The sequence below is a fragment of the Myotis myotis genome, unplaced genomic scaffold (genome assembly GCF_014108235.1).
Source record: "Myotis myotis isolate mMyoMyo1 unplaced genomic scaffold, mMyoMyo1.p scaffold_m19_p_18, whole genome shotgun sequence".
In the NCBI taxonomy this organism is placed as follows: Eukaryota; Metazoa; Chordata; class Mammalia; order Chiroptera; family Vespertilionidae; genus Myotis; species Myotis myotis.
In genome coordinates, this window is record NW_023416322.1 from 16,424,642 (window position 1) to 16,437,178 (window position 12,537).

At 36.8% G+C, this 12,537-nt stretch overlaps 1 protein-coding gene across 4 annotated transcripts in view; it reads right to left on the reverse strand.

The window, feature by feature from the left end:
- The window catches only part of PLA2G4A (phospholipase A2 group IVA), a 134,865-nt gene that overhangs the window by 63,776 nt on the left and 58,552 nt on the right, over positions 1-12,537 (reverse strand). For all 4 annotated transcript variants that reach the window (XM_036343609.1, XM_036343611.1, XM_036343610.1 and 1 more), the window contains 2 exons: positions 11,579-11,727; positions 10,814-10,927 (listed from right to left, as the gene is read on the reverse strand). In XM_036343609.1, coding sequence (XP_036199502.1) covers positions 10,814-10,927; positions 11,579-11,727 — 263 coding nt within the window. The remainder of the gene's footprint in view (positions 1-10,813; positions 10,928-11,578; positions 11,728-12,537) is intronic.

The following is a 12,537-nucleotide window of genomic DNA, read 5'->3' on the forward strand; positions in this document are numbered from 1 at the left end:
CCCAACCCAGATAGTTTTTGTTATGTATGGAACGAACGCTATGAACCTTCATTCATCAAAGCAGCATTTAAATATTACTTTGAAGTTAATAAATCATCAAGAATCCTAATAAAATGGTTTTTATTTTTTAACATACTCAGATGAATCATAGTTCAGTTATAAATAAAAAATGTGAATGACTTCTAAACAATTAATGCAATCACTGTCTGTTCTACTAACGAAAGCACTGCTTAGATCACATCCCAACACATTATGTCTATTCCCCATTTCAAAATTTCAAATGGAGTCTTTGCCAAAGAGGAAATGAAAAAATATTATAGCCCTAGCTGGTTTGGCTCAGTGGATAGAGCATCAGCCTGTGGACTGAAGGGTCCCAGGTTCAATTCAGGTCAAGGGCACATGCCCAGGTTGCAAGCTTGATCCCCAGTAGGGAGCGTGCAGGAGACAGCCAATCAGTGATTCTCTCCCATCATTGATGTTTTTGTCTCTCTCTCCCTCTCTCCCTTCCTCTCTGAAATCAATACAAATATTTAAAAAAGAAAAAGAAAAGAATTACAAAGGATGAGATTACTTTAGATGTTTAGTAAGAAAAACAAGACATGGGTAAAAGCATAGTCTGTTGCAATAAATAAATAGGTAAATAAATAGATAAGTAAATAAATACAGGAAAGCTGCTATTAAAATGAGATTAGATTTACTGTTTTTATCTTGAGAGGTCAAAAGCACCATGGGAGAATAGACATTTTTAAAAACCCCACAATATTACAACTCAATATGGAGTTTTCTAATAAATGGAAGATCCAAAGCTGGAATAGGCTTCCTATTCTAAGATGTCACCTCCTAACAGAAAGTGGTCAGAGAAAAGCTGGCTCCCCAACTGGCAAGCCCCCCCGCAGTTTATTTATTAAAGCATTCAATGCCTGAATATATCTGATGACTATTTGTCCTCACAACTTAATAAGTGCAAAGAAAAATCAACTATGCTCTGTGTCTGATCATTATGTCCCTTCCACGTCCATTCACGTTTCTTAGCTACGTCATTCACAGTCTTATACAGACTGATAAGACTCTTTAAATGGAGGCGGGATAAGAGAAGAGAAGACACAGGATCTTCCTGCCATTTGGAGGAAAACAGGATGTGCTGCCATGGTTCTGGTCCTTACTTCCGCCCGCTGCCCAAGTGGATCACCCACAATCAGGAGGAAGTAGTAAACTCTCCCACTTGGTGCACTCTGTTCAGACATGCTGGGAGGCTGATATTCACCATCTCTCCACACCTTTTACTTGCAACATGTGATTCAGATAAAATAGCCATGAAAATATGCACTTCCTTTGCGGCATTACACAATTATTGTAAACTTCTTCCCACACACTGCATGAAGCATCTCTCCATGTCAGTCAACCAGGTTGCTCATCTTAATCAAGGCACTCTGAAGGAAAGGTGACCAAATTTCCCCAGTTCTCCCCCACCCCATCATATTTAGTTCAGAACAAATGAGAAGAATTCCACCTCTTCTGGGAACTATAAATGTAAGAGCGGGCTGTACTCATTGTACATTCTTGTGGGGAAACAACATTCTCTTCTTTGAATTCCAGCATGAGAACAATTGTAGATGCTTGCAAAGGGAGGTGTTTCATTGTGGGGGTGAGGAACTGGAGCAGAGAAACTACTAAAAAAATAAAAACACAAAAAGCCATTTCAGACATAATTAATTTTGAAATTATTTAACCCACTAATTCTTTTGCAAATTTTTCCAGGGTCATTTTGAAACAATGAAGCTAAGGTAATAAGCATAGAGCCTGGCATTAAGAAGGTCCTTTAAAATTATTATTGCAAAAAGATGCAAACAGTTAAATAATTTTAAACCAGATGTGGCTCTAACAAGGAGGTGCACACAGAAATGACAACCCTGCCAATACCAGCTAGGCCACAGCTAAATAAATTTTACATGTTTAAAATTGAGTAAGATACTTTGAAAATCATTTTTAAAATACATATGATTTTCTATAACACTAACGTTTATTCTTTTATTGAGATATAATTGACATAAAATAATATATGAGGTTCAGCTGTATAACATAATGATTTGATATTTGTATATATTGCAAAATGATTACCATAGTAAGTCCAGTTAACGTGTGGTTTCCTCATAAAATAAAATTAGTATTTACTACCAGAAATAATCTAATCTATCACCCAAGAATTCAGGATAATTGTGCCTCCCCCCCCCCCCACCTCCAGCCCCAAATATCCCAGATCATCTTCAAAGATGTCAAAGATTAAAAATACACTCTTCCCTTCTAGCCACGTTCCACTCTATCACACTGAGTTTTCCTTACATTGGGTGATAGCTTTCTTTCCTTAATTTAAGGTCCTTTTTCCTTCCCAGTGGACACTGGAGATTCTGAAAGAGCTTGTAATCATTAGCTACCATATGAAATTACAATTTCCTAAAGCACTACTATGTAACCAAAATACACTTTCTTCAAATGGGAATCTCTCAGACACTCTAGTTTTTCACCCTTTTAAATTTCATTCACTTTCGTCACACCCGTCTGAGCACTTCCCAGGTTTTCTGTATTTCCCATAAGTGTAATCATTTATCCATTTATCCAAAAATGATTCAAGTGGCTGATGTGCGTCAGCCTGGGTATGCAATGGTGTTCTACTCCCTGAAGAAATTTAGGTACAATCATGGACCCCAAGGACACAAGAACATTCTAAAATGCCCTAAAATTTAAAACTTATAAATTGCACAAGTGTCAAAAAAAAAAAAAAGAATCACTTAAGCTCCTATTGCTAGTATCCCAAAATAAAAATGCATCCTCTCTTAAAGCCAGGAATTATTGGGCCTACATTTGAACTCTGCTCTATATCAATCTGATGGCATCACATCTTAGCCAAAGATTTCTCAAATTTCTCACAAAATGATAACATTCTCCTGTTTCCCCTCCAAACCCTGCTTTGTCTCATTCTCTTAGGTGAATTGTAGTCTTTGTCTTCACACATCAATACATAGTTTTCCAACACAATCATCTTGATATTATCTTTATATTCTGAACTCACCATCAAAATTACCATTTTTTTAAAGCTTTGCCACTATCTCTTCTATAGAACTATCTTATTCACTTTCAAGTTGCAATCATTAGTAAGTAATAATAATAATAAAAATCAGCCAAAATTAGATATAATAGAAGCCATGAGATATGACCATTTTTAAACACTAACACTAATTTCTCAATAAAGATGGCAAATTGAAACACCATATAATGTAAATTTAGAGGCTACATTCTTCAAAGTATTGGCCATAACAATCTGATTTTTCATCTAGAGAATGAAGAAGTGCAATTTTTCTTTGTTTTCCAAAAGTGTCCATGCATTAACTCATTTAACCATGACAATCCTAAGAGATAGGCACTATCTATATATATAACCCTGCTTTACAGAGGATGCATAGAAAAAACAAACAAACTTGTCCAACATCATACAGGGAAGAAGTAGCAGAATCATGATTCCAACCCAGGCATGGCTGTCTGATGCTGAACCTGGGGTCGAAGACAGTGGGTCCCACCAGTGTCTCTCAAAAGACAACTCTGATGTTCGTTCTTCAGTCTCATGGCTCCAACAAACACAACCTCACCCAGATTTTATACATGCTAGCTGGAAAACCAACCCTGTGGATCTAGCCCTATATTTGGTTTTCTCCTAAAAAAAAAAAAAAAAAAAAAAAAAAAATTCTAAAGTTAGGTGAGTGATAAATCATAGTCTCAGGAAGAGCTGGACCCTTTGCAAGTTCCTGCTTCCCAATGTCAGCTGACTCTCACTGCCACTAAGCAATCGTCCCATTCAGCTCTCAGTGACACATTAAAGCTGTAAGAAGCTACACTTACTTTCCTCAAGTCACCCTATACTCCTCAGACTCATCACTTTCCACAGAAGTCTGCTAACGCTGCGTCAACTTTTCGTTTTCGGTATCAAACGCTCTCTGCATTGTTTTACCTACTAACTTTTTGCTTACTAACACTTCTGAGAAAGAAGCCAAATCCCGTTTGCCCTAAGTTCCCCATTACCTGTCAAAAACCTTCCATGACTCATTGCTGTCAGTAAGATAACATCCAAATTCCAACATCTTGATTTGAGCTATGCTATTATCTGATCCCCAATGTACCTGTTCTCCCTTCATGCATGAATGTTCTGCTCCATCACGTCTAGACACTGTTTCCCGAACACGCCTGTCCTCTCTGGCCCCGTGACTATGAGCAAAGGCTCAGGCTGCTCTCTCCACTAGAATGGCCTTCCAGCCCTTCAGTGGTCCAACTGCATCCTTCCTTTAAGGACAAGATTATGCCATTGATACCCACTATAACCCACAGTTGTCCGCTACATCCCCGTCCTCCTTGGCCTCTATGTCCTCATCACTTGTCATTCTCCCTATGACCATTATGTTCCAGCCATACTCTCACCCTTGCTGATAGTCAACATGCCGGGCAAACTCCTTCAGGACCTTTCTGCCCTCAGATATCATCAGGGATGCTTTTCTTAGTCACAGTTTTTAAACTTAATTTGCAACCCCCTTTACTATATATTCTCTCCTCTCCTTCCTGGTTTATTTTGCACTTACTATCACTATCTAACACAAGTATATTTTATTTATCTAGCTTCTTGTTGATCTTACTAAGTAACATAAGTTCCAGGAGGGCGGGAATTCTTGGTTTTGTTCATCGCTGAATAGCAAGTGCCTACAGACCGTCTGCCACTCAGTAGGTGATCAATAGTTGTTTGTGAAATTAATGAATAATTCCATCTTTTAACTCTTCTTGTACAGATCGTCAGCATTATTTACCGGGCACTTTAAAATTTAGTATGCAAATACTACACTCTAGTAAATATGCTGAAGTGTTTAGGGATGAAGCATAATGTCTGCAGCTTGTTTTTAAACACATCAGAAAAGTAAGATGGTTTGACTGATGGATAGATGGAGATATATGTGGCAAAGCAAATACAGTACGATGTTTATTGTAGAGTAAGGGCAGCAGTTATAAGCATTTTTAATTTACAAATATTTCAACTTTTTATATGTTTAAAAACTTTAATAATAAAGTTTTTGGGGAAAATACAATATTTTTGAGAGGCCTACCCTGACAATATAAACTTTATTAGTAATTACCCACCAACTGTTCTCTATCACCTCCATTTTATTTTCTTCATAGTATTTATCCTGGCTGATGCTGTGTTGATTATCTCTTTGCTTTTTGTTGCTTATTTGCCTTCCCCATGAATGCAAGCTCCCTGGGAACCAGGACATCATCTATCATGTCCCCTGCTGCTTGCCCATCTCCTAGGACATTGCCTGGAAAATAACACGTGTTTAATAACAACTCACAAGTAAGTAAATCAATGAATGGATGCCTCATGATACTGTTTATTATACTAATTATCAATTTACACATGAATGTCTACTTATTTCCAGATTATTAGTTCCTTGAAAATAGAACTTTTTTTTTATAGTTTTCTTAATATGTAGCAAAGTTTTAGGTGCCCAATAAAAGCTTAAATTCTCATATTAAAAAATAATCCATTCACAGTTCAGTATTTTGAAGTTATATAATAAAGATTTTCATTATTGTATTATGATTATTTTGTTTCTATACCCTCAAAATGGGAGGAATCGAAGACTTTGGGATAAAATGTTCAAATAAAGAAGAAAGTATTCTTTCTAGATCACAAAATTTTATAAATTAGAAAAGGTCTTAGAAATAAGTTAATGGAAACCTTCACTTTAGAGCTGAAGAAAGTAAGAATCAGCTAGAAAGAATGACAACTCGAACATCCTAGAGGGAGGTTTGGGTCTCCAGGTTCCCGGTTTTGACCCTAAGGGGGCAGAGCAGGCCCTTGGGAGTCTTGCATTCTCCACTCGAAGCTCCTATTTTTCTTCCAGCTGGCTCCTGGCTGCAGAAATCACTCTCTGTTGACTCAGTATTAACTTTTAGATGACAAAATTTTGAAGGAATTTTTGCTAGTAATGTCTTGGCTTGAAGAATTTGTTTTTTCACAGCCTGTCCTCTCTTACAGCCTCTATGAACACTGTAGAAGGAAGGTTGTCCCCTTCTGAAAGACAGGGATTCAGAAATGAGGAGAGGCTGGATGGCTGGCAGAGGGCAGGACACATGATCTGGGGAAGGTCAAGGCTCTCCTACTGGCCATCAGGCATTTACCTTCCCCTCCACTACCAACTGTCATCCAGATAAAAACTGCAAAGGACTTTGGAGAACAGAGTAATAAAAGAAGTTGGCCAGCTGTTTTCTCAGGCATTCTAAGGAAAATAATTACGTAAGCTACTTTAAATTCTGGAATGTAGAAGGCCTTGGGGTTACACACCTAATCTTAGGATATGACAGGGGGAGAGGAAATGCATGTTTTCCTACAATATCTTTTCTTATAATCAGTCTTTGTGTCATAGACTGAAGGGCGGAAATAACATTATTTTTTGGAAAGGCCAATTCATGCTTACAGAGCCCTCAAAAACTTTACTGAGGACTGATCTAGCAACATGTCATAGGTAAGGTCTGCGGAAGTTAGCCTTCCACCTCTTTACCCTACTACTCACCAACATGTAGCCGCCAAACCCTGTAACTTGCCATGCCCAAACTTGCTTTCTGTTTTAAGACTCCATGCTTTTGCAGTCTCCTCTGCTTAGAGTGGCCATGACAGCTTCTCTGCCTGCTGAAATTCTACATTTTTCTCAAAGTATAATAACAGCAACAATAAAAACAACATTTACATAGTACTTACATGTACCAGGAACTGTTGTAAGCACTATATGTATGTTTTCACACATCTATGAGTGCATACTATTCATATGTATATTTCTATAACCAATTATTATTATACTAGAGGCCTGTTGCATGAAAAGATTTGTGCAATAGGCCTTCCCTTCCCCTGGCTGCCTGCACCGGTTTTCCTTCGGCTGGGGACCCAGGTCTTCGCTCTGGCCAGACCCACCTTCAAAGCCTTCACTGCTCTGGCCAGAGCTGCTTTGATTGCTGCTCCAGCCAGAGCTGCCTTCAAAGCCTTCGCTGCTCCAGCTGGAGCTGCCTTCAGTCTTTGCTCCGCAGCTTTGCGCCTACATATGCAAATTAACCGCCATCTTTGTTGGCGGTTAATTTGCATATCTTGCTGATTAGCCAATGGGAAGTGTAGCGAAGGCACAGTCAATTACCCTGTTTGTCTATTATTAGATAGGATATTTACTATAAAATAAACTGTATAGTTAATAAATACATAAGTAACATGCAATCTACATTTCATATAAATTACATTAAATTATATTAGACATGTAAATATATAAATGTAATACAGATTATATGATATATATACACTGAGTGGCCAGATGATTATGACCAGCCAGATTATTATGACTACCCCATCAGTACAATGAAGTGAATTAGTTATGCAAATAATAATAATAATAAAACCTTGAGAGTATTTGCTTAGGAAGTTTTCAATATTCAGTATTTTGGGAAGTGTCAATGAAGTATTGATGGGGTGGTCATAATAATCTGGCCGGTCATAATATCTGGCCACTCAGTGTATATATTATATGTAAATCCTAACTCTTCTATGAAATATTATCTCCACTTTACAGATGAGTAAATTGAGGCACAGAGGAGCTAACTGATTTTCCCAGGATGAAATAGTTGGTAAGAAACAGAGCTGGAATTTAAACACCAAAGTGCTTGGCTTCAAAAACCAAGGTATTAACCACTATGTTCATGCTCAACATGTTCAAAATCACCTAGTGTTGCAGCACTATCCCTGTACTCCTCCTCTCACAACACAGTCTGCCTTTATTTAGTCTTGAAACTGTAGTCTGTACATAAGTCATTGATACTAACCTCACTGTATAGTAGGTTCTTTTCAGCACATGCATATATCTCCCTCATCTACTTCCCATTCCAACCCTCACCTCAAGTCTGAGCCAGATCAATCAGGCAAGAGAAAGAAATAAAAGGCATCCAAATTTGGAATGAAGAAGTAAAACTGTCACTTTTTGAAGATAATGATTCTTTGTATAGAAAATTCTAAAGACTCCACCAAAAAACTATTAGAAACAATAAACACATGCAGTAATACAAAGTCAATATATAAAAATCTATTGTATTCCTATATACTAACAATGAAATTTCAGAAAAAGAAATGAAAAAGAAAGTTCCAACAAAAAGAATAAAATACCTAGGAATAAGCTTAACGAATGGTGTGAAGAACCTATATACTGAAAACTACAAAGCATTTTTAAAAGAGATTTAAAAAGACACAAAGAAATGGAAAGACATTCTGTGTTCATGGACTGGAAGAATCAACATAGTTGAGATGGCCATCTTACCCAAAGCAATATACAGATTTAATGCAATCCACATCAAAGTCACAATGACACTTTTTAAAGCAATAGAACAAAAATCATCAGATTTGTATGGAACCACAAAAGACCCTGAGTAGACAAAGCAATCCTGCGAGGGTGGGAGTGGGGGGTGGGGGTGGGGGTAGGGGAGAATGAAACCAGAGGTGTCACACTCCCTGACTTCAAATTATGCTACAAAGTGACAATAATCAAAACAGCATGGTATTGGCAAAAAAACAGACACACAGACCAATGGAACAGAATTGAGAGATAAGCCACATGAATGTGAGCAAATAATTTTTTTACAAAAGAGCCAAAAATATGCAATGGATAAAAGAAAGCTTCTTCAATAAACAGTGCTGAAAAAATTGGAAAGCTACATGCAAAAGAATAAAACTACGGTAGAGTACTGTTTGTCCCCATATTAAAAAATTTACTCAAAATGGATCAAAGACCTAAATATAAGACCCAAAACAATAAATTACATAGAAGAAAATAAAGGTACTAAACTTATAAACTTTGGTCTTAGAGAGGATTTTATGAATTTGACACCAAAGGCAAGGGAAGTAAACACATAAATAAATGAATGGGACTAAATCAAACTGAAAAGCATCTGCACAGCAAAAGAAATGACCAACAGAACAAAAAAGGCAACCAAAAGAATGGAAGAAGATATATGCAAACAACAGCTCCAACAAGGGGTTAATATCCAAAATATATAAAGAATTCATACAACTCAACACCAAACAATCCAATTAAAAAATGGGCAGAGGACCTGAACAGCCACTTCTCCCAAGAAGACATACAAAAGGCCAACATGAACATGAATAGATGCTCAACTTCACTAGCTATTAGGGAAATGCAAATCAAAACTATAATGAGATACCATCTCATACCTGTTGAATGGCTATTATCAACAAGATAAGTAATAAGAAGTGTTGGAGAGGTTGTGGAGGAAAAGGAACTCTCATTCACTGCTGGTAAGAATGCAAACTAATACAGCCACTATGAAAAACAGTAAGGAGGCTCCTCAAAAAATTAAGAATAAGGTTACCATTCAACCCAGCAACCTTTTTTCTGGGTATCTATCCAAAAATTTTGAAAACATTTATTCGCAAAGATATATGCAGCCCTGTGTTTCTTGCAGCATTTTGCATGGTGGCCAAGACTTAGAAACAGCCAAAGTGCCCTTCGATAGATGACTCGATGAAGAAGATATGGTGTGCATAAATAATGGAATACTACTCAGCCAAAGGAAAAGATGAAACTGCCATTTGTGACAACATGGATGGATCTTGAAATTATCATGCTAAGCGAAATAGTAGAAAAAAAATCAAGAACCATATTTCACTCATATGTGGGATATAAAACTGAAAGCAATGAATGAACAACAAAAAACCAAACTAATAAAACCTCAGACACAGAAAACATTATGGTGATTACCAGGGTAGCTTAAGGGGGTCAAATATATGATGATGGAAGAATATTTGACTGTGGGTGGTGGCAATCAGCATACAGATGATGTATTGTAGAATTGTAATCTTGAAACCTACATAATTTTATTAGCCAATGTCACTCCAATAAATTTAATTTTAAAAAGCAAATAAGTAAATAAATAAACAAGAATGCAGCAAACCTAGAAACATAAAGATAACAATAACCTCATGAGCATTCAGCTGACCTCTTTATCCTTAGGCTACAATTATTTGAGGATTATTTAAGACAGAAATACTCCTCTACACAGGCTTAATTTATTACTAAACATGTAATTTTTGAGTAGTTTGGATGTCCCAAGAGTTTTCTTTGTGTTCACTCAGTCATTCTCTCTCTGGGTAGCAGTACTCTCAGAGTTTACATCTTCCTTTATCCTCCCAAATGTTTTGTGTTAAATGTGCCAATGGAGTCCACAGCCATTGCTTAATCTCAGTGTCATCATTTGAAGCAGCAAAAGAGATGAATGTCTTTTGTAGATATGTCTCAACCAAAGTTCATATATATCAGAATAATAAGAGATTAGGACAGGAAGTAAAAAGCAAAACAAAATTTTTTATTAAAAAACAAACAAACATTCTCATAAAGAAATAACTAAATACAGCCCAGCCGGCGTGGCTCAGTGGTTGAGCATCAACCTATGAACCAGGAGGTCATGGTTCGATTCCTGGTCAGGGCACATGCCCAGGTTGTGGGCTCAATCCCCAGGAGGGGGCGTGCAGGAGGCGGCCTATCAATGACTCTCTCTATGATGTTTCTATCTCTCTCTCCCTCTCCCTCTCTGAAATCAATAAAGATATTTTAAAAAAGAGAAATAACTAAACATATACTACATAAATCTTCAAGTATCAAACCCAACTTTCAAGAGAAAATACATTTTATCTGATAAAAAGTTGAAAAATTAATTCTGCTGCATTACTTACTTGGTTGAAAATAAAAGGAACCTCTTTCTTCTCTCCTACTTTCATAGAAGATATGGGAAATGTTGCTGTCCCCAGAGTTTCATCCATAACATAATTAGCATCCATCAATGTGATCTAAAAGAATACAAAAAATAGAGCACACATTTAAGTTTCCCTTGGATCTCTAAAACGTACAGCTAAAATCTCAACCACATTAAAAAAATAAAGTTCTCAAATGACGTGTGACAGACATGTAAGATCTTTAATATTCAACTGGTAACAATATTTGTTTTTTCTTTCTGAATACTATATTTTCAAATAAAATGATAATTTTTTTTTCATTTTCCTAATTGATCTACTCATTATTGTGTGTTGAAAAATGGAAATTTATTCCCTCACAGGACAAATGCTATTTTGGAATATGAGAAAGAAATTACTATAGAAAATCAATGCAACCTTTTGGGGAAAATTTATTTTACCTTACTTTAAAGGCAATTGAAAATATTTTTATTCTGTTATATTTGGATCCTCATCTTTATAACAGAAAAATGTTTTCTCCAGAGCCTATGGGGAGGATAAAAGAGTCTTCTCACTCCTACCTAACTACTGCATTTCCGTTTGGATGCCCATAACTTGATGTGCGCAACCTAGAAGCAGGTCTGCTATGCTGCCCAGCTGAACTGCGCTATATCCAACTGAGGAGAATGAAGGCAGGAAGGGGACAAACTCAAGCATCAACTTCAAATGAATGCTGACCATCTAACAGGCCCCAAAGGATTCACTTACCTCCAAAACATTTTCCTGATTAGGATCCAAAATAAATTCAAAGGTCTCATTCCACACTGGGTTTATGTCATTATTGAAGTGTCTTGTTCTCTTCCTGCTGTCAGGGGTTGAGGAGATGAAAAGCTCCACGTAGGGATCTGGAGTGTCAACTGCAGACGTTAAACACAAGTGAGAAGGAGGCAAATGTGATTCATTTCCTAATTTGTTTTTATTAATACGTCAGGTTATTTTCAATGAATCTGCAGGAAGTATTCAAAATGTCTAAAACAAGATAGTACATAATAGAAGAGCATCATAGGTTATATACTTTTTATATATTATGCCTCTGCCCTCCATAAGAGTCCCATAAGAGGGATTCATTTTTCGGTGACTTATTCAGAATTCTTCCATCCACTTAGTCAACATCTCAGTCCAACGATAGTCAACTATAGTCAACATCTCAGTCCAACTACTAGACTTAAATTTTCTCTGTATATACACCCAGCAAGGCAAATGAGCCTGAACTTTAAAATATTGATCACTCCCTCTTTCCTGATTTCAATGAATCCTTCATTATCTTACAGCATTGCACACACTATATTTTATGGATGAAATTATAACCTGTCTTTTCCTACAAGACAATCAACAACTTGAGGGCAAGGACCCAGTCTTGCTCATCTTTATAGCTTTAGAACCTCACAACTATCACAATATTTGTATCCTAACTTAAGGACTCAACTTTTCTTTTTAACACATCCTTTCTCATGTGAGCATTATAATTCATAACCACAAAAATCAATAATTGAATATGACTGCTAACATCCCTGTTAAGCACTTTACACACATTAGTCTCATTCAAACCTCACTAAAGCATGGTAAGGTAAGTTCTTTGTTTTAGCTCTGAGGCAACAGGAGCTGAGAGCTGGTAGACAATCTATTCAGGATCACAGAGCTAGTAAGTAGCCGAGCATGACCCGACA